Source organism: Notolabrus celidotus, chromosome 1, assembly GCF_009762535.1.
Source record: "Notolabrus celidotus isolate fNotCel1 chromosome 1, fNotCel1.pri, whole genome shotgun sequence".
Classification (NCBI taxonomy): domain Eukaryota; kingdom Metazoa; phylum Chordata; class Actinopteri; order Labriformes; family Labridae; genus Notolabrus; species Notolabrus celidotus.
In genome coordinates this window covers 2,428,007-2,450,796 of record NC_048272.1, presented here as the reverse complement: position 1 = coordinate 2,450,796, position 22,790 = coordinate 2,428,007, and the positions used below count along the sequence as shown (strand labels likewise).

The window sequence follows — 22,790 nt, the reverse complement described above, 5'->3', positions numbered from 1 at the left end:
AGCACAACCAATGTGCCGTGAAAATCAACAATCAAAGAACAGAATATTTCACTCAAGGGCGCGGTGTGAAGCAAGGATGCTGTTTAAGTCCCACATTATTCAATCTGTATATAAATGAACTTGCAGAGCAGCTGGGTGGTTCAGCAGCTCCGGGCCTCACACTCTTAGACACAGAAGTTAGATACCTGCTTTATGCAGATGACCTTATTCCGTTATCTCCAACCAGAGATGGTCTCCAACATAACCTGACCATCCTGGAACAATACTGCCAGAACTGGGCCTTGGAGGTCAATTTTCAGAAGACACAAATAATGATCTTTCAAAAAAAGCCCATATGTCTTGAAAATAAATATATTTTTACTCTGAATAACACTCAAATTAAACACACAAAGAATTATACTTACCTTGGTCTGAACATATCTGCATCAGGAAATTTTAACATGGAAATAAATGCACTATTTGATAGTGTAATTGTACCTATAGCTCTGTATGGAAGTGAGATCTGAGGCCCCCTCAGTAGACTGGAGCATGGCTCATGGGACAAACACCCAATAGAGGCTCTCCATACTGAATTCTGTAGAAGAATCCTCCATGTTCAAAGAAAAACTCCAAATAACGCCTGCCGAGCAGAACTGGGATGTTACCCATTACTATTAAACGGGCAATTCAATTTTGGACACATCTAAATTTAAGCCCAAAAGACTCACTTCAACATAAAGCACTAAAACCCCAAGAACTGAACCCTGAAAACTGTCCCCTTAGTCAGCTGGTGAGGAAGCTAATCAGCCAGACTCCAATCAGCACTGATCCAAAACACAACCAAATGAAACTCATCATGAAGCACTCCAAAGATCTGTATTTAGAACACTGGAGAAACCAAACAAAGACCCAAAGTAGAATGAATTATTATTTGACCCTAAACCGTGATTATAAATGATCTGAATATCTGTGCAGTGTCAGAGATACAGAACAAAGATGTATCCTGACCAAATACAGGCTGAGTGACCACCAGCTAGCTGTAGAGACAGGGAGACACAGGCAGACATGGCTGTGCCCAGAGAGGAGCGTCTATGTGCTCACTGCTCTACAGGGGACATAGAGACTGAGATGCACTTCCTCCTCCTCTGTAGCAAGTTCTCTTTTCTAAGAGATTCCCACTACAGGGACATTACTAAAATGGTACCAAACTTCCCAACATGAACCCCAGAAGAGAAAGTGTCAGTTCTCCTGGGGGAAGGGTCAGCAGCTCCTCTGGCTGCTAAATATGTGTCTGCCTGTCACAGCCTGAGGGACGCACCATCCCATAATATCTGATTTTAGGTGAAGGTTTTATAAGCATACCGCATCAAGTGAGGACATTGAGATATTCTGTATGGGTGACACTGTCTCCTTTTCTCTTCCTCTTGGCAGTCGACTGGATTATGAAGACTACAACAGCTGAGCAAAACCTGGGCATTCAGTGGACAATGTGGTCTCAATTAGAAGACCTAGATTTTGCAGATGACATAGTCCTCCTGTCTACCACCCAAGCACAAATGCAAACCAAATTCACAAAACTTGCCAAAACAGCAGCCACTACAGGACTTCACATCAACAAAAGCAAAACAAAGGTGATAAATATAGACCACAAAACAAACAACACCATAAATCTGGATGGAGAGGCACTAGAAGAGGTGGACACATACATATACCTGGGAAGCATTGTTGGGAGGGATGGAGGCAGCGACAAAGACATACAAGCTAGAATAGGGAAAGCTAGAACAGCTTTTTTAATATTACGGCAAGTATGGAACTCCAAACACATCTCCACGCAAATTAAACTCCGCATCTTCAACTCCAACGTCAAGTCAGTTCTACTGTATGGGGCGGAAACATGGAGAACCACAAAAGCAACAGCAAGCAATCTGCAAACATTCATAAACAGATGCTTACGACACATCCTAGGAATCTACTGGCCTAACACCATCACAAACGAAGAGCTCTGGCAAACCACACAACAAGAACAAATAGAAACACAACTAAGACGCAGGAAATGGGGCTGGATCGGGCACACCTTGAGAAAACCATCCTCCAACACAACCAGGCAAGCCTTAACCTGGAACCCCCAGGGGAAAAGAAAGCCGGGAAGACCCAAAAACAGCTGGAAAAGGTCTGTCGAGGCAGAACTCAAGGAGAAAGGAACATCTTGGAAGGAAGCAGAGAAGATCACTCAACGCCGAACCAGCTGGAAGAAGTTCATAAATGACCTATGCTCCCCCAAGAGCCAAAGGGCTTAAGTCAAGTAAGTCAAGTATGGGTGACACCATTGTTTTAATGCATATAAAATATGTAATGAATATAATATGTAATGTATGTGTATGAATTTTATGTGCTTTGGCAACAACATGTCTTTGTTCATGCCAATAAAGGAAATTGAATTGAATTGAAATTGAGAGAGGTGATGGGATTATTTTCATAGACAATCTTACAGCAGTCCTTGTGGACTGTTCAACACAAAGACAGACATACATGGAGTTTATCTGGTGAGAAGCACACAGTAGAAATACACAATCCAGAATGAAGGCTTCTCAGTTTATACCTGCTTGGTTGCAAAAGTGGTGGACAGGTATTCTTTCACCTGCTGCTTCCGAGACTGACGGATGTGGTAGTCTGTAGGATTCTCCAGGTGGGTTTGAACCTGTATTATAGAGGAGAGTAATCAATGTGTAGATTTTAAAAAACATTCATTATTTCAGACATTTTTATTTCTAGCAGGTACTTTTTTCAGTTTTTCACATTTCAAAACAGTTACAATTACATTATTCTAGTAGTTCAGACATGGGCTCTTTAAAAAGGCTTAGTGATACCAGAGAGGGCAGCGTAGCTAGATCATTCACAGGATATGGCAAGCAATACTAAAAGCAGTCTTCCTCTTCCCCTATTCAAGCATAAACATCTGTATTTCTAAGGTGAGCTATTTTGGAGATCTAGTTCTCTACTCTCTGTGGACAAGAGAGAAGCCAGGAAAGGAGGAACTTAGGTGCCCTATAAATAAACTCAATACTGTGTAGCTGCCTTTGTTGACCCAACATGGACATTGCATTGATTCATTTCTTGCTTGAGTATGTGAACAAAGGCTTGAAGATGCGATTTGAGATACAAGCATAGCATCCAAAAAAAATGACAATTCATTCAATGAAAGGAAAATGCGTCACACACAATGAAAATTCAAATAGTAAAAAATGACATTTTGACTGCTATTTTTGGCACAATAAACCTAGTCAAATCTGGATTACAGGGAACTAAAAAAAAATAGCAAAAAGTGTGGTCTTCCAAGTTAGAGGGATGCTGCATATTTTGCTCTAATATCAAATTTCAATGCAAATTTTCCCAAGAATAACACCTGGCATGATATTAATGCAAAAGACATGCAGTGTACATGCAAAAACAGAACATTGCTTCTTCCCCTTTTTTGACAGCAACTATTGCATGTTGTTATTGTAGTCTTATTTTAAACTAAGCCAATAGATTTTAGCATTGTTCATTGTTTGCCACGACTTGAGAGCCACATGAAAATACAAACCAGAGTGAAACAGTAAAGAAATGAAATCAACTTCTGCACCATCACTTACAAAAAAGGCTTACTGACATTTAATTCAGACTAAGTTTGAACCCACATTTTAACACAAAGCATACAATACACTGAATTTGTGTTCCAAATCCAATACATGTGACGGCCCACTGACACAGGTCCATGAAGTCAGCAGTGATGCCTGCAGGGTTAAAGCAGCACTAAATCCTCTGGTGTAGCCACACAGAGCAATAGGCTGACCCTATTCCTTCACATCAAAGAGCAAAGCTCAGTGAGAGAAGGCCCGGTCCCTATTAGTCCAGGGAAATACTAAACTCCTCTGCCCCCTGCGGCCCCACCCACTCCCTCTACCTTTGTTTTTTTAAAACCAACAATCAATTGCAGGATTATATCAAATCAACCGGAAACTTTGACGACATAAATCTTAGCACATCCATTCAACTCTGGCATATGCTTTTTATAGCATCTCTTTTCACTTTGGATGAATGAACATGATTGGCTGTCAGCTCTACATGTGTCAGGGTCTCATGAGCCAGAGGAACAAACATTCAAACAAAACTGATTGGCCTCGCTCTGTCAGTACAGATGAAGTCCAAAGAAAGAGCTCAGGAGGTTTGACAGGCCCAGTGAGACTGATGGACACACATTTCATCTTATCTACACCACGGAAGGAGAAGACACTGACAACTCTGAACACCCACACACACACGTGAATGCACACTGAGTAAACCGTGCATGCAGAAAATGGATCCATACACATGCATATTTACAGTTAACCATAAATCAACACTAGCATCCACGTAATGGAGTGTTGCACAAACCGTGCACGCACAAACACACAGCATCACAGATAAGGACACACACAAGCATCTTAGGAATCAGGCAAAATGTCACTTCAGCTTTATCTGTCCCTGTCTGACTCAGACTATCTACATCACTCCTGTCTGTCCTATCGCAACAACATGTCAAACCTCCTCTTATCTCCTCGTCTTACTCCCCGCTCTGCCTGCCTACCTGCTTGCTGCTCCACCACATTTTTCTGTCAACCTCCTTTCTTGGATCTCTGTCCCAGATTTCCCCCCTGTGAGGCACTGCTGCTGTGCAAAAAAACTTCTCCAACCAACATCTTTTTGTCACTTTTGCCGATCCCCTAAAGATCTGTTCAGACCTTTGCTTAGTGTTCTTTTTATATTCATTCAGACCAGAAGTTTGAATGAAAACACAGGGTCACAGAGATTTTAATACACCAGTTATGGGATTTTCAGAGACTGCACACAGTACATCTATGTCTTAAAAAGTGAGTCAAAGTGGAGGGGATATCAAATTCATCTTGACCCTCCTGCCAAAACATGAGTGAGTATTTCCTTCTAACCAAGCCATAGATCATGATCCAAATGATTCAATCAACAACCTGAAAAAGTGGTACACTTATTAACTCAAAGGTCCTTTGTTTTTATAAACCAACAAGGCCAAACATCTGCTTGTTCTATTTTCTTATAGTAGAGGATTTTCTCATTTTTCAATTTTACTGAACATTTTACGTTCTTGATTTTTGAGACATACAAGGAAAAGTAAGTAATCAAAACGTGTTACTTTAGCTCAGAGGAAATCACTCAATGGCAAACTGTGTTAATAATTTGGTAGGAAATTAGTTAGAAACCCATAAGCTGAAAGTGAAAATACTCCTTTTCACAGCTCCACTGACCTTGAGAATCTCCACAGGAACCTGCATGCTTTGGAAATGCTGAGGGGTGCTGATGGCTGGGGTGGGTGCAGGTGGCCCGGCCATACGATGCTGCATGTACTGCAGGGCTGCATTCTGCTGCTGCTGTTGAAGCTGAAGCTGCTGCCTCTCACGCTGCTCCTCTTGCTGCAACTGGTCGCGCATCAGCTGGACACAAACACACAGTCACACACACATCCTCATGAAAGCATTCTGACCTATACACTGACTACTTCAATGAGTGATCCTGCTTTTGGCTTCTTTTTGGCATTTTTGGGAGTAGATTCAAAGAGCTGAAAGCTTGGTAGAAGACCATATAGTGACATATCAGTGCTTTTGCCTCTGCCTGCAGATGCATTCTTCTACAATGGAAGGATCGTAAACCGCCATCTGAAAATTACTGGCTACAAGACCTAATCAGTCCCTCCAGGATTTCGCAGGATTTTTTTGTGATTGTTGTGGCCCAAAAAGCCTGAATTTGCGACATCTTTTTGAAAAAATTGCGGTGAAAGTTGCGATTTTTTTTTTGCCTTTTTCCCCCTAATAACATCTCAGGGGCAAGTAAATGTGCTAAATTACAGTTGTTTTTAGAAAACATTCTTGATGTGGCCACTGACTGTATTTTGATTCTCTTGATTCACAGAAAAATGCCATGAAAGGGCTGTATTGCACATTTACGACGGTCCCTGAATGCACCTCGCAGCGACTGATGCACAGTCAGTTCACGGCACTCTGAAATTAATCTGCATCTTTGATGACTAGGAGTTGATCAAAACTTACTGAATGTGTCTGATGTTTCACCAAACTGGAATAAATCAAGCTGTAGATGAAGAGCTTTTTACGGTAACCACGGCAACAACGTCAAACATCAAATATTAAACAGACGTCCCCCGGTTGTGTCTTTGTCACTAACGCACACCTGGGGGTAAAAATCATCAATGAAGATGAGACAGATGCATGGAGGTGAGGAGAGCTGGTTCATAAAGCACACCTGCTGCAGGTAGAGACCAAGTTAACACTGAGCCCCTCAATCTATAAATAACAACGTTGTCAACGTCACTTGTCCTGCCTGCTGTCCTCTCTTTTCACCCGTTCTCTGTGCGTGTTTTGTTGATGAAAAGTGCCGATCAAGTGAAGACTTACGTTTATGTTCCAAGGAAGTGAAATTGATGACGAAACCGATGACGTGCAGGGGCTGAGATTGATGTAATTGGTCAAATTTGCGGGAAAGTTGCGGTGATTGTATAAAATTGCAGGGCCACGAAAAAATCGCGCTGATTGGTTGAATTTGCGTTGATAGTTGCGATCGCGAAATCGCAACTTCCTGGAGGGACTGCCTAATGTCCTTCCTCTATTTAGAGAAAATTAAGTAAAGTTCTAGAGGTTGTTCAGATCATTTTAAATAATTTTTTGTCATTTGTAAATTCTATTCCTTCTCTTGAGGACTAATGTAATATATGTTTCATAGGCCAAGTTGTACAAGTTCATTTTTAGGATTTTTTTTTGTAAGAAAATATTTTATTTTATTCATTTATTTATTTATTTATTTATTTGTGTTTATTTATGTATTTTTTTTAATTTTGTATTTATCTATATATTTATTGTATTTTATTTTATTTCTTTATTTCTTATTATTATTATTATTATTTATTTTTATTTTTTTTTTATGAATCATATCTTCTTTCTAATTCATGAATCCTTCCTGTTTTCTTATTTACATTTCAAAACACATTGGATTGGACTCTAGTGGTTGTCATTGTATGATATGTTCTTGCTTGTCTGTAAAAATATAAAACTGGGTAATATGCAACAAAAGAAGAAAAAAAAGAAGACCATATAGTGACTTACATATCTTAGTGTGTATAGTAAATACACAAATGTCGTGTTGGCAAAAAAGCATAGTCAAATTTATCAGTAGCAAAATGCTTGCTGCATGTAGGCCCTTTCAAAAATATGATGCACCAAAAAAGCATCAATATTGAGCTAAAGATCTTCCTTTCAAGTATCCATTTCACAACACTACAAACAGAGCTACGGAATATGAAGCTAGTTTAGCTTATCAAAGGCTTCTATGTGCTGTTGGATGGTGGAGGATGTAGTACCTGCATCCGCAGCCCAATGCGCGAGGCCATTGCTGGGGGGCGAGGGGGCAGGGGAGGGCGAGCCGACGTCAATGCACCACAGTCCAGCCCGAGAGGTGTAGGATACTGTCGAGAATGAAATGTTTGAGAAAGTCAGAATTGGGCATGAGGAACGAAAAGAAAAAAAAAAATTTAAAGACAGAGAAGGATGATAGAGATTAAGAGAGCAACGGGTAGAGGTAAGCAAAATGTCCAAAACAAGAGCTGCTATTAAACATTGATGCTGTTTAAACACTTCTACCAAAACTGTCAAACTTTCTTTGTATAAGTTTATGGAACAATGTGACAATAAATAATAAACAATATAGGGGAGAACGGGTTGGTTGTCACACGGGTTGGTTGGCACACTCTTTATATCTCTATACCAGAGGACACTGTCTCTCAAATTGGGGTATGGACATTTCCAGAATTAGGATCAGAGCTCACCTACATAGTCTTCTCTGGAGTAAGACAGCTGAACTTGAGGTGAGAGGACTTTTTGTGTTTTTCATGTCAAATTGTAAATATTCAGCTCCTCAGTATTTTTCTTCTCGGCTATTAAACGATGGGTTTATAACAAAACAAGTGTTACCCTTACAAAGTGTGAGGGGAAAGCTATAGTTTACATTTTTATTAGCTAGCTAACTAGTTGTTAGATGGCTGTTAGCCTTGATGCTAGCAGAAAAAATTCCAGTTGGGGTTGGTCGTCACATTCTCTTTGGGGTTGGTTGTCACATGTAACAACCAACCCCTATGTTGGCAAAATCATGCATGGTGAAATGAGTTGGAGTGCGCAGACCCTACATTTGCCATCGCTGTAACTCAGACAGTGACTGCATGTAGCCTAGTTGAGTCGGCCATTATTGTTCGGCCTATTTGTTTTGTTCTTTATGTTGTTATATAGGCTGGCCTAAAGATGTGTTTCCTGTTCATGTTCCTTGATCATTTTATGTTAAAATGCATTAAGTTATGTAGGCTTATCACTTGTCAGTGCAATTAAACTTTCAAATTTAGTTCTGCCTTCTTGCCTTTTTAAAAGATTTTTCCCATTAAAATACCATTGTGACAACCATCCCCATAGTGTGTGACAACCAACCCCATAGTGTGTAACAACCAACCCCATAGTGTGTGACAACCAACCCCATAGTGTGTAACAACCAACCCCATAGTGTGTAACAACCAACCCCATAGTGTGTAACAACCAACCCCATAGTGTGTGACAACCAACCCCATAGTGTGTGACAACCAACCCCATAGTGTGTGACGACCAACCCCATAGTGTGTGACAACCAACCCCAATAGTGTGTGACAACCAACCCCATAGTGTGTGACAACCAACCCCATAGTGTGTGACAACCAACCCCATAGTGTGTGACAACCAACCCCATAGTGTGTGACAACCAACCCCAATAGTGTGTGACAACCAACCCCATAGTGTGTGACAACCAACCCCATAGTGTGTGACAACCAACCCCATAGTGTGTGACAACCAACCCCATAGTGTGTGACAACCATCCCCGTGATGGGGTTGGTTGTCACAATGTGTCAGAGTGTCTTTGATAGTTAATTGCCTCTTTGTTACAATGAGTTGGAAAATGAAAGGGATACACATTTCAAGCCAACACCTTAAGCTTCAATTTAATGTAGGAATGACTATTGAAAGATGTTTTGATGATGAGCAATCATCAAAACAGTAAAAAGTGTGACAACCAACCACGTTCTCCCCTACAATAAGAGCACAAATGCATCTGTGACACACATACAAGGAAAAAGGGAAGTGTGCAGTGTTGTGATACACTTTCATAGACATCAGCTGGGACTTGGTGTTAAGCTGCTCTTGATTGTTCAGGTTTCATGTTCTGCTTTGTCCCTTTCTAATATTAAAGATAACAATCACAGACATAACTTAAACTCATGTCAAACATGACACAACTGTGGGTTCTCAAGCAAGCTAGAATACATCCTTGACCTACCATTGCCTGCACAGAGATAACAAAGGTTCTTACGTCAGGTTAGACAGCCAACAAGCGTATTTCAAAGCTGTTTACAAAACCTCATCAGTCTTTGTCAGTTCAGAGACTATAGATCTACACACTGCTGCCAATCCTCCTTCAGGTATGCCTGAAAGCTTTATCTTAATGCACCACAGGGCAAGACAGATTGATCACTTATCTTTCACTCTCATGCACTTTATGTGAATACTGAGGCAACAGCAACCAGTCAACTTTCTACAAGAAGTTTAAAGGCAGGTTGTCAGACCTCTAATCCTATTTATTAAGTGGAAGTGCCTCAGAGCATTCATTACAGTGTCTCTTTCTTTCTGTCTGAGGCCTCAGATAACTGCCTGGAGAAAAGATCAGGTTGTCTAAAGCATGTGTAGTGTGCTCATGTGATGTTTGTGTTGTATATAAATGGGGTAAAAACAGACCATGTGGCTTTCAATTTCTAGACATCACGTAATGTTTTTATACATAAAGACCTCAACAAATGAAACATGTTTCAATTTCCAACACGCACAAAAACACTTGTTTAAAACGTGTTTAACAACAGGTTTGACAGCCATTTTTACACTCCTTAAAAAGAGATGAACCAAGACCATGGCAGTATTAAGTCCAGTGTTATCATTCTGTGATCAAACAGGAGCTTGTGCTGTAACAGTCATGTTACAGCACAGTTAATTACATGCATTATGTTGGTGCTTTTCTGATTTCATAGTACTCAAATGCTTTAAAACCCCACTCAGATGTACAGTTGTGCTCATAAGTTTACATACCCTGGCAGAATTTGTGATTTTCTTTTTGGCCCTTTTTTTTTCACTCACGGTTAGTGGTTGGGGGAAGCAATTTTTTTTTATCAAACAACTGTGTTTACTCTTTTTATATCATAAAGACAACAGAAACTACCCAAGAAACAATACATTCTGCCAGAGTATCTAAACTTATGAGCACAACTGTAAATGGAGTCAAAATGATGACTTCAATGTTTGGAATTGAGAATAAAATTTGGCATTGAAAACACCCTGAAACTGAAAAAAGAAACATTGGCATTATAACACTTGTATTGTAAAAAATTGTAACAGCATCAAAACAGGTATTGGCATTGAAAACATTTCACTGAAGTTAAAATCACAGACATCAAATGTTATATTATTTAATATCTGGAAACTTTTGCATTCTACTATTTTTTTTGAATGACAATCATACTGTATTTATTTGATGTCACCACACCCTGAAACTGAAAAAATAAACATTGGCATTTTAACAGTTGTATTGTAAAATATTGTAACGGCATCAAAACAGGTATTGGCATTGAAAACGTTTCACTGAAGTTGAATGACAATCATATTTTTTATATTTTATATTTTTTTTATATTCTTTAATTTCTAGAAACTTTTGCATTCTAATATTTTTTTGAATGACAATCATATTAAATTTATATGATGTCACTTTTTTTTCAATGACAGATTTTTTGTTCCCTGACGTTTTTCTTTTTTTGCAGTTTTTGTATCTAGAAAAACAAAAAAATCTGTCATTCAAATGGTTTCAATGCCAAATTTTATTTTCAATACCAAACATTAAAGTCATTATTTTTTGCTCCATATACATCTGAGTGGGGTTTTAAAGCATTTGAGTTCTATGAAATCAGAAAAGCACCAACATAATGCATGTAATTTAAAAAAAGGACTGTTACAGCTAGGGATGTACATTTTAAGTATTTTCCGTGATCGATTTTTGGAAATGTTAACGATCAATTATCGATTAATTGATAAAAAAAAAAATATTATTCTTACGTCAAAAACAATGCCAAATATGTTGTTTTCCCCCTAAATTATATTTTCTACAGCAACAAAATGCATATAACTAACGGGATTGAATACTGGTACATGTTTGACACGCAGAATATCAACGATCAGGCTCATTAAAATATTCTCCGCGGACATAATCTTATAAAGTGAAGGCTCATAATACTAACAGAAAAGTACTTAAGACTCAGAGTCCAGTTTTCTGTCTACTCGTTCTCATTCAGAAAAATAATCATGTGTATTCGGTCAGGTGTCAGCCGGGAGCGCAACCGGGTCAGAATCAGTCCCGCTGAAGAAAAGCTCAGACGGCTCTGATGTTTCTGCTCTACAAACATAGCGTACCTGAATTCCCCACCTGTCTGTTGCCTTCATATCCAAAAGTGGGAAATGTCCTGTTTAGAGTTATGAACCTTTGTGTCCGTGTTGTTGTTGGCAACAGTTTTGTATTGATCCTCTTTTAAAAAAAGCGCACGTGGAGACATGACGCACAGCCGCAGCCCCCAGCTGAGCGTCTCCGCTGTGCGCAACACCTTTAACAGCTGATTCACATCTAAACATGCTTTAAACTTAAAACACCTCCCTGATAGATGAGTGTAATATGAGACCACATGATGTTTGTTCCACGTGACGGAAAATTGATAATAAAAAAGTGTGTTTCGAGTCATTTCTTAACAATCAATTAATCGATAATCGATTAATTGTGGTCATCCCTAGTTACAGCACAAGCTCCTGTTTGATCACAGAATGATAACACTGGACTTAATACTGCCATGGTCTTGGTTCATCTCTTTTTAAGGAGTGTAAAAATGGCTGTCAAACCTGTTGTTAAACACATTTTAAGTGTTTTTGTGTGTTAGAAATTGAAACATGTTTCATTTGTTGACGTCTTTATGTATAAAAACATTACGTGACGTCTAGACATTGAAAGCCACATGGTCTGTTTTTACTACATTTATATAAAACACAAACATCACATGAAACACCCTGAAACTGAAAAAAGAAACATTGGCATTATAAGATTTGTATTGTAAAAAATTGCAACTGCATCAAAACAGGTATTGGCATTGAAAACATTTCACTGAAGTTAAAATCACAGACATCAAATGTTATATTCTTTAATTTCTAGAAACTTTTGCATTCTCATATGTTTTTGAATGACAATCATATTATATGTATTTGATGTCACTAGTTTTTCAATGACAGATTTTTTTTTCACTGACATTTTGCTTTATTCAAAAACTGCATTCAAAAAAAGAAAAACATCATCGAAAAATTATCTGTAATTGGAAAAAAAAGTGACATCAAATAAATAAAATATGATTGTCATTCAACTTCAGTGAAACGTTTCCAATGCCAATACCAGTTTTGATGCCTTTACAATGTTTTACAATACAAGTGTTAAAAAGCCAATGTTTCTTTTTTTCAGTTTCAGGGTGTGTTTTCAATGCCAAATTTTATTTTCAATACCAAACATTAAAGTCATTATTTTTGGCTACATATACATCTGAGTGGGTTTTTAAAGCAGTTGAGTCCTATGAAATCAGAAAAGCACCAACATAATGCATGTAATTAAAAAAGGACTGTTATAGCACAAGCTCCTGTTTGATCACAGAATGATAACACTGGACTCAATACTGCCATGGTCTTGGTTCATCTCTTTTTAAGGAGTGTAAAAATGGCTGTCAAACCTGTTGTTAAACACATTTTAAGTGTTTTTGTGTGTTAGAAATTGAAACATGTTTCATTTGTTTAGGTCTTTATGTATAAAAACATTTCTAGACATTGAAAGCCACATGGTCTGTTTTTACTACATTTACATACAACACAAACATCACATGAAACACCCTGAAACTGAAAAAAGAAACATTGGCATTATAAGACTTGTATTGTAAAAAATTGCAACTGCATCAAAACAGGTATTGGCATTGAAAACATTTCACTGAAGTTAAAATTACAAACATCAAATGTTATATTCTTTAATTTCTAGAAACTTTTGCATTCTCATATGTTTTTGAATGACAATCATATTATATGTATTTGATGTCACTTATTTTTCAATAACAGATTAACAGTCTTTTTAGCAGCCTGCACAACAAATCCCTTAGTCGTCTCCAGACTGTACAGAACTCAGCTGCCAGGGTTTACTGATTACTTTTAAAGCCCTGCATGGTCTTGCGCCGAGCTAAATAGCAGACCTTTTAATACCCTATGAGCCGACATGTACATTGAGATCCTCAGGCAGAGGTTTACTGTTCATTCCAAACACTAAAATGAAATCAAAAGGGGACAGAGCGTTTGCAGTGAGGGGTCCAACACTCTGGAACCTTCTGCCCGAGGAGATCAGGTCTGCTGAGTCAGTGAGCTCTTTTAAATCCCTTCTTAAAACATACTTTTATTGCAGAGCCTTCCTGGATTTTATCTGAATTTTATTTGACTTTATTTTATTTTAACCGTCCTCAGAAATATATTTTAAATAATTTTATTCCTTTAGGGGAATTTAATGTCTTTTAAAATGTGTTTTATTTCTTTATCTTGACTTGTGTGCTTTTATGATCTGCCTGTTTTATTTTGCTGCCCATGTAAAGCACTTTGTAACCTGGTTTTGAAAAGTGCTCTACAAATAAATTATTATTATTTTTTTTTTTTTTTCAATGACGTTTTTCTTTTTTTGAATGCAGTTTTTGAATGTAGAAAAAAAAATGTCATTGAAAAATAGTGATATCAATTAATTTGTCATTCAAAAAAATATTAAAATGCATTGTTCTAGAAATAAAATAATATAACATTTGATGTCTGTGATTTTAACTTCAGTGAAAAGGTTTTCAATGCCAATACCTGTTTTGATGCATTTACAATTTTTTACAATACAAGTGCTAAAATGCCAATGTTTCTTTTTTCAGTTTCAGGGTGTGTTTTCAATGCCAAATTTTATTTTCAATACCAAACATTAAAGTCATCATTTTGGCTCCATAGATGTATCTCCAATCAACAAGCAATGCAAAATCCTGACATGTTCAAAGATACAGCTATACTGAATGTTGTGATTCATTATTTGGACATTTTTAAATTAAACACCCCCCTACATACAAGAAAATATAGGTCTAGTTATCACATCTTTTAAAGACTGAATACAAATCTGCAACAAATGTATGTTCTTTAAAAACAATCACTATATTGGGGCGCTGGTGGCCTAGTGGTCTAAGCGTCCCATGTATAGAGGGCGAGGCTATACTCCACGTCGCAGTGGTCCACCATCCACTGCATGTCTTCCCCCACTCTCTACTCCCCACGCTTCCTGTCTCTCTTCAGCTGTCCTATCATAAAGGCAAAAAAGCCCAAAAATATATCTTTAAAAAACAACAACAACAACAACAATATCTATATTTAAGTTTCATGAGATGATACCTAGTGATAAAAACAAGTTACCAGTTTCTTGGTCTATTTATTGATAGATCAGGGATCATAAAATTGTCTCTAATTTTGATTCCAAATTAAAATCTGTTCCAGAAACCTTTTCTAATTGTTCTTTCTAATATTATTATTTAGTAAAAATAATGAGAAGTGTAATCAGGTGTCACAGATGAGTCACAGTAACAGCAAAACAGGATTACATGTGACTCTAAAACAAGACACTTAGCATGTTAGCCTGTGCTTGGATTAAAACTAGGCCTTAAAGTGCCAACACAGCTAACCAGGAAAAACATTAAGACACACTCTGTTTAGGTCTGACCCCACCCTTAAGGTTCCAACACATCTATTCTCATGTTTAAAGGAGGGCTCTGGGATGAAGGAAGTCTGCATCAATGCTCTCAGGCCCCTCCTAATGTCCCCTTAAAAGCAGGGTGTATTGAGAGGTACTTCCTCCATAATGGTGGAGAGGTCATGTGGGAGTCATGTGGTCTTGTTGTTCTTAGGTGGTCATGTGAGCAGGACGAAGATGGGGAACACCCATTAAACCCAGTGAAATACCCCCTCCTATTTTCTATCTCACATACACACTCAATCACATGTGTGCGTGCACACAGTCAGAGGGGAGTCCCGCACAGATAGTTCCCCTTCTGTTATGACTTGTGTTCATCCCCTGCATGACTGAGCCCGTCTGCTGCCTCACAAAAAGGTGAGACAAATCACCAAAATGAAACACCAGATTTCTACTCTGCTGATTTTATTTTTTGTTTGGAGAGACAACTTGATACAGAAAAGCAGCGACAGGGAAATCAGGGACTAAAACAACCAATCAGCCTCTGCCTCCTCCAGTCTCTCATCAGAAACACTGTCTGTATATGGTGCTAAAGAGAGAAAGACAGAGAGGGAGAGAAAAGCTCATTGTGCGTGAGGTACAATAAGAAGGGCAGCTCCTATTGAGGACTGAAGCCGCCTGTTGTACGAAGTGTACATTTCAGCGCCCGAGGGGGCACACACTGCCCGCTTTGTGCCCATTGGACAGAACGCACGAAAAACAAACACCCATGCAGAGAGCGCATTGAAACACACACACACACACGTTCCAACTCACACATGTACCAGAGCAGAACAACAAGGCGAAAAACGGACTACCATAACAACAGAGTGCTCAAGAAGTGATGTGCTCATCGCAGGAGGAAATGCCTCACAACTTATTACAAACACAATTCCTGAGGCTGCTGCTGGGCTTTCTGTCACACCTGCTACTGAGGCCTTGAGCTTCAGAGGCGAGTCCTTCTGAAGCAATAGTGGCGATTGCTTTCTCTTTCAAGGAGCTTGAAAGAGAAACACATCAGGGTTCCCACTTTTTTCCACAGATCATTTTCCAGGACATTTTCAGTGATGATGGTGTGACAGTCTAAATTGAGTTCCTAATTTAGTTCCTAAATGGTCTAATATGTTCCTCTCAGTGGAAGTCTACATTGAAAGACGTGCAGTCTATGGCTATCCATGAAATCATCTCTTACATGCTTAAAAGTTATGGCAAATTAATTATAGAACAATGCAACCACAGATGTACAGCACTTTATTAGTGCAACCAAGTAACAATGATGGCCAACTCTCATCTCAGCTTTCTCTTCCTTCAAAAAATATTAAATGAGCTAAGTAAAAAACAAAAGAGCCAGCAAAGGAATCTGGAAGCTGCCTTACTGGAATAAATAAATAATAATAATAATAATAATAATAATAATAATCAGAGGATCAGTGCTTAAATTGACCTAAATAGAACTGAATGACAAAAATGGCCACAAATGTTGAATGGGGATGTGTTTTTTTTTTAACCTTGTCAGGTCGCATGCAGTCATGTTGGAATAATTTTCCAGGACAATTTGACTTTTTCTCCCATTTTCCAGGTGTTTTCCAGGGCTGGGAAACTGGTCAACTGTTTTCCAGGTTTTCCAGGTTTTCCAGGTTTTCCAGGACCCGTGGGAACCCTGACACATACACAGTGGTAGAATGGTGTGCCACAGGAGGGCCTTTGCCTTCTTGCTGAGGTAGTTTAAGGATAGACACGGGCTGTTTTCAAAACAGCCTGCTACATACTCCCTACTAATGTAGTAGGGAGTATGTACTGCCTACTACATACTGTGTTTGAATTTAGTCTGTAGTCTGACTGTTCTGTTGGATCTGTGTTGCAGTACGCTGGGCCAGACGTCACTGGATTTCTGGTTTTGGAAAGCGGAAGTAAACAACGGCGAAGCTGATAGAGAAACTGCTTCTTTAGCATCACTTATGAGTTAAAAAGTTAAGAAGTGGTTTACATGGATTAGACCGATATGGTACCGCTTATTAGTAGTCAAGGAGGCCGATAACCAATATTTGGAGCTGATATTAATTTGCAGTAAAAGGGGAAATATTGGCGTCAAAATTTTGAATAATACAAACTCCAACACTTAACTTTGTTTAAATGCCTTTAAGCATATGTTTAAGAAACAGCTTTTCAGATTTGCAACATGCTAAAGGTTTTTTCTTTATCTTAGACAATAGACATCTTTGTTTTAAAATTCTAACACAAAGTGCAGGGAGCTCCCAGGCTCAGCAGCATGTCTTATAAAGTTCAATGAAAACTTGAATAAATAAATAGCTCCTTAAAGTTTTCTACAGTAAATAAAGTTTTCCAAAATGTCAATATAACTGAAATGTTAATCTTTCACTTATCTTTGTTTTAAAGGGGTATTTCAGTTCTTTTTGAAGTGGGGTTGTATGAGTTTTAAATCACTAGTAAATGTAGGGGCCAGAACAGATGCTGCTCAGCTCGTCCACAGTGATGAGAAACTGCAGGGAGAAATGGAACACAAGCTAGGCTACGGTTTCTGCAGACGGTGTCATTTCTGCCACGTGATTTAGTGAATTTTGAACCAAAATAACCCAGTTTTAAACAAAACAACTCCCGCCCCCCCCCCCAAAAAAAACCCCAAAATAATAATAAGAATACAAAAACACTTCTCCTGTTACAGTAAATGGTAATCTATACAAATTGGAGTATATAAATGCATTAAATACAGAATGTGAAAAGCACCTAGGGAAAAAAAGATTCAACATGCTTTGAAACTGCAATGTCAACATAAGCCATGTCGCACTTTTAAAGAGACAATAGCGTCTATCTTAAAGGTGACATATTACGCTCTTTTTCATCAACACATATTGGTCTAAGAGGTCCCCAAAACATGTCTTTAAAGTTTATTGCTCAAAAAAACACTTTGAAATCAGATTTTGGTCTGCCTGTAAACCCCTCTTTTTCAGCCCTGCTCAGAACAGGCTGTTTTCTGTGTCTGTGCCTTTAAATGAGAATGAGCTCTCTGACCACGCCCCCTCAGGAAGTTGATGTGGCCTCGGCTCTTCAACTCTCTGAATCTGATCCAGAATCTGATCCTGATGGAGAGGCGCCTGCTGCAGGACCTTTCTGAACCATTGGTCACAGATTTTGTGTTTCTTGTTGTTTTATTTGTCAGTATGTCGACATGTGTCTTGGTACACAGCTACCAACATGTAGCTATGTGGCTATGCTAACTAGCGCTAGCACTTTTTCCATGATAAATAAAAATCATCCACTAGATCTTCAAATCTGCAGACGTGGGGAGTAAAACCGACCTTTGTGTTTATTAAGACAGCCTACAACTAGCATGCCTCCCTCCTAAGCTCCTTGTTAGCACACATGTGTGCAGGGAATGAAAAACGGAGGAGGAATTGAGTTGTATTTTATACATGTAAAGATCTGAACATTTGTTTCTTCTGTTTGGAGAAGCTGTTTTTAACAGTTGTATTTGTGAACATTACACCTGCAATAGGTCTGTAGATGAATGTTTTTATTTCAATGTTAACTTATGTTGAGGAGAAAGTTATCTCAGATTTAATAGACTCCCTGTGGACAGTCCCTATGTTATTAACAGTGTCTCCTCTGATGAAGTTCCAGCAAGTGTACTAGAAAAAAAATCAAAAACAATTCCTTACATTGAAAAAAAAAAGAATAGAATGAAATAGAATAAAATAAAATAACTTAAAATAAAATAGAATAAAATAAAATAGAATAAAATAAAATAGAATAAAATAATATAGAATAAATTAGAATAAAATAAATTAGAATGAAATAAATTAGAATTAAATAAAATAGAATAAAATAAAATTAAATAAAATAAAATAGAATAAAATAAAACTTAAAATAAAATATATTAAAATAAAATAGAATAAAATAAAATAAATTAAAATAAAATAAATAAAAATAAAATAAATAAAAATAAAATAGAATAAAATATAATTAAATAAAATCAAATAGAATAAAATAAAATAACTTAAAATAAAATATATTAAAATAAAATAGAATAGAATAAAATAAAATAACTTAAAATAAAATATTTTAAAATAATATAGAATAAAATAAAATAGAATAAAATAAAATAGAATAAAATAAAATAAATTAACATAAAATAAATTAAAATAAAATAACATAGAATAAAATAAAATAAAATAAAATAAAAATGTCCGTGGAGAATATTTCTATGAGCCTGATAGTTGATAATCAGTGTTAAACATGTAACTGTATTTAACACCGGCGGTTATATGCATTTTGTTGCTGAAGAAAATGTAGGCCTAATGTAAGGGGAAAAAAAACACATTTGGCCTTGTTTTTGACATAAGAATAATACGTTTTTTTTACTTGTTTAATTGATAATTGATCGTTAACATTTCCAAAAATCGATCACAGAAAATACTTAAAATATTTATCCCTAATATGTAAAGATATCAGGCAGTTTGTTAGTAAATATTTATTTGAATAGCTATATAAAACCACTCAGCCCTTCAGAATGAAACTGCATCTGACATTAAATGTACTGTTTACATAACTCTCATCATTTCCAGCACGTGTGGAGTATGTACTGCTTCTAACAGTGATTAAGCCATGACATATAATATACACATGATGCAATACATATGCACACACACACACACACACTATACAGGATATCACTTCCTGATATCATATGGTGACACACTTCTACCAGGCAGCATGATCTCCCACATGGGCCTTCCCATTGCCTGGCATCCACTGGGGTAAGCAGGCATCTGTGACGCAGTGAAAGCACACAGCGGCCATTGTGTCTGATGCTGTAACGTCACAGACCCTTCACTTCAAACACTGACAGCCAGTGGGAGGATGCAGAGCGGAGGAAGCCTGGGTCAGGGGTCACCTCTGGATTGTGCCACAGATTAGTCACGAACATATATGCCAACTGTATGCTCACAATACACAGAGGTGAACAACATAAAGGCTACACTAAATATGCTTATGGTTTTTTTTGTGCAACACACACACACACACACACACACACACACACACACACAAATGCACACACTTGGGGGCAGTGTGGGGCACCTGTGCTCAAAGACATGGTGTTAATTTGTGGAGTGTGTATTTTTAGAGCTGAGTGTGCAAGGCCAAGAAAGGCCTTTTTTTCACAGCCAACAGTCGGGTGTGTACTTACATGTGCACACAGATGCTCCCTCACAACAAAGCACGTGTGCACTCACATGTATTGCAGTAACAGCTGCCTAACAACATAAAGACAATACATTTTGAAACAGGAGGTAGAAAAGAATGCAGATTAAGTAACAAAAATATTTTTTTTGTCACTGTAATAGGATCCTGGCAGTTTTGCGCAGCCAGCAGAAGTAGAAAAAGCCCTCAAGGTTAGTCCTACTGCACAAAGTGAGTTTGCAGACAAGCCTCTGATGTAGACAATAACACAACAGAAATACTGATCAATCTCACCTAACACAGCAAGTGTTCAAAATTCTGCAGCATTTGTTTAAAAACCGGTAATCCCTTTTGAAACTTTAGTAATAATAAGCCTTAGGTTAATCAGGATATAGTCCAACGTCTTGTTACTACCGTAAAGGTTCCAAATGTGACACAGAACTGTGCACTTCACCAGCTTTCCATCAGTTCACAAAACCATGTGCACTCACACACACACACACACACACACACACGCCCTTTCCGCATTAAGCTATCTGTCTGCCCGCTCTAATGACTAAAATAACCCCTGCTGCTCTCTGTTCTCCTTTTCAGGAACACCCTGTTCCCCTGAGCTTTAGTGCGCTTTTCTCTTTTGTGTATATGTATGATTGTGTCTTCGATTGTGTTTGTGTTTGTGTGTGTGTGTGTCTACAGGTTGAGAGGTCGATAAGCACGTAAAGGATAAGTGTTTACATGTGTTACTTATGTGTTAGGCGTCAGTCAGAAGTTGACTCCTTTGCAAAATGTAAACAGACCAAGAGTATTGATATTCTTGATGCATGGCAAGAGTGCGTTTGGTAGGATTGTGTGACAGGGCTGGCATGGCAAGCATGGGGTCCTTGCCCCCTTTTCTCTTTGGTGGCACACACACACACACAGGCGCACACACACACACACACACACACACAAAGCTGTATCCGGATGGACGAACGCACAGATCACTTTCAACACTGTGGACTGGTATGCAGTTTGGCCAACTGCTGCATTAGATATAGAAACGCTTCTGTTACTAGCTCAGCTCTGTTCTAACTCCAAGAAAGAGACACCAAGGATTTAGTTACAGTTTACACAACAGAGTGGATAAGGTCACTTTAGGATAATAAGGTTCCTGTTTAAATTGTATTGTAGTCAATATGGCATGCTGTGTAGATGCACAGCATCAGCACAATCAGTCAATTGGGGGATTTCTACAGGATAACTTAAAACTTAAAAGATAGAGGTGTGAAAAAAATACTGATACAGCAATATATCAAGTTACTTTGACCTCCAATATGATATTGATATTTCAACTCTTAATATCGATGGTGTTGTAAAAGTAACAATTCACATTTTAACTTCAGTATTTCAAAAACAATAAAGTGGAAAAGTTGTTTTCAACCAAGTAGTTTTGACCTAATTTGTCCTTTCAATGTGGAGTAATATTGTATGATTCACATATACACCATCTCTATTTTTTCTTAGTTTACTGTGTAGAATATCACAATATATCACAATATTGTGATAGCGTGATATATCATGATACTATCATATCGTGACCCAAGTATCTTGGGTATATCCTAACCCCTATTAAAAAGACACACATAGACATATGACATGCTTAATTACCTGCTAGAGAGGAAAGAGTGCAGAAGGAGGAAAACACTGCGTATGCTGCTGTCTACATGCCTGGGTGCTGGAGAGAGAGAGAGGATGGCAATCTGCAGGAGAGGGGTCATGGAGCAGAGAGGGGAGAAGAGAAGGATGAAATAAAAAGAGAAACAGAGACAGGGGAAAAAATGTAGATAGAAACAAAGATGTTAAAAATGGATGACATATGAATGACTAAATGTTTTAAAGCAAGCAGTGGAGAGGCAGTGGGGGTGTTTCAGAGGGGGAAGCAGCAGCAGGTGTGCAACAGCAGCACTTGCAGGAAGCATTGACACTGTGGTATCAAGGAAAGCAGCAGATCACGGTGAGACAAACACAGTGATTTATGTAAGGAAGGTCCAATGTTTGGTGTTGTTTCAAGCCTGAACTCTACAAGTGGACTGGTGGCTGGAGAGGTGCTGGTTCACTTGCCTGGGCACTGCCGAGGTGCCCTTGAGCAAGGCACCGAACCCCCAACTGTTTAGGGTGCACTGGTTGATGGCAGTATCCTCACTCTGACATCTCTCCCTAAGCATGTTCACTGCATGTGTGTGCATTGTATATATGTGTAGCATGTCCAAAAAAATTGAATTTCCCCCCTGGGGATTAATAAAGTACATTTCTTTCTTTCTTTCTTACATATGTGCAGCAGGACACCTTTGATTCCCTTTACAGTTATAAAGTAAATATTTGCCGCTCTTTAAGTTCTTGTTCTTGGCCACTGCCCTCTCAAGATTGCAAGATGAGTTGTGGTATTCTATTATGTGGTTAAAATAACCCTCACATTGCAAAGAAGTTGAGGTGAAAGGATGTCCCAGTGAGAAGCCAGTTTTGGCCCTGTGGTGAAATTGCATGCCCCATGAACTACAGTATCCCATATCACTCCCCAATCTCTCTCCCAGTTTCCCACTCAATCCACTGTCCTATCCTCATAATAAAGTCATAAAAGCCAAAATATGAATGTAAAA

The 22,790-nt window shown here is 38.2% G+C and overlaps 1 protein-coding gene across 8 annotated transcripts in view; it reads right to left on the bottom strand.

The window, feature by feature from the left end:
* The window catches only part of tfeb (transcription factor EB), a 62,735-nt gene that overhangs the window by 13,044 nt on the left and 26,901 nt on the right, over window positions 1–22,790 (bottom strand). For 4 of the 8 annotated variants that reach the window (XM_034685017.1, XM_034684991.1, XM_034685025.1 and 1 more), the window contains exons 2-4: window positions 7,397–7,501; window positions 5,277–5,462; window positions 2,579–2,677 (exon numbers count right to left, since the gene is read on the bottom strand). In XM_034685017.1, coding sequence (XP_034540908.1) covers window positions 2,579–2,677; window positions 5,277–5,462; window positions 7,397–7,426 — 315 coding nt within the window. In that variant the 5' untranslated portion in view covers window positions 7,427–7,501. Of the gene's footprint in view, window positions 1–2,578; window positions 2,678–5,276; window positions 5,463–7,396; window positions 7,502–11,558; window positions 11,665–21,801; window positions 21,894–22,790 lie in introns of those variants that run through there. The other 4 variants (XM_034685033.1, XM_034684986.1, XM_034684999.1 and 1 more) reach the window with 4 other exon arrangements.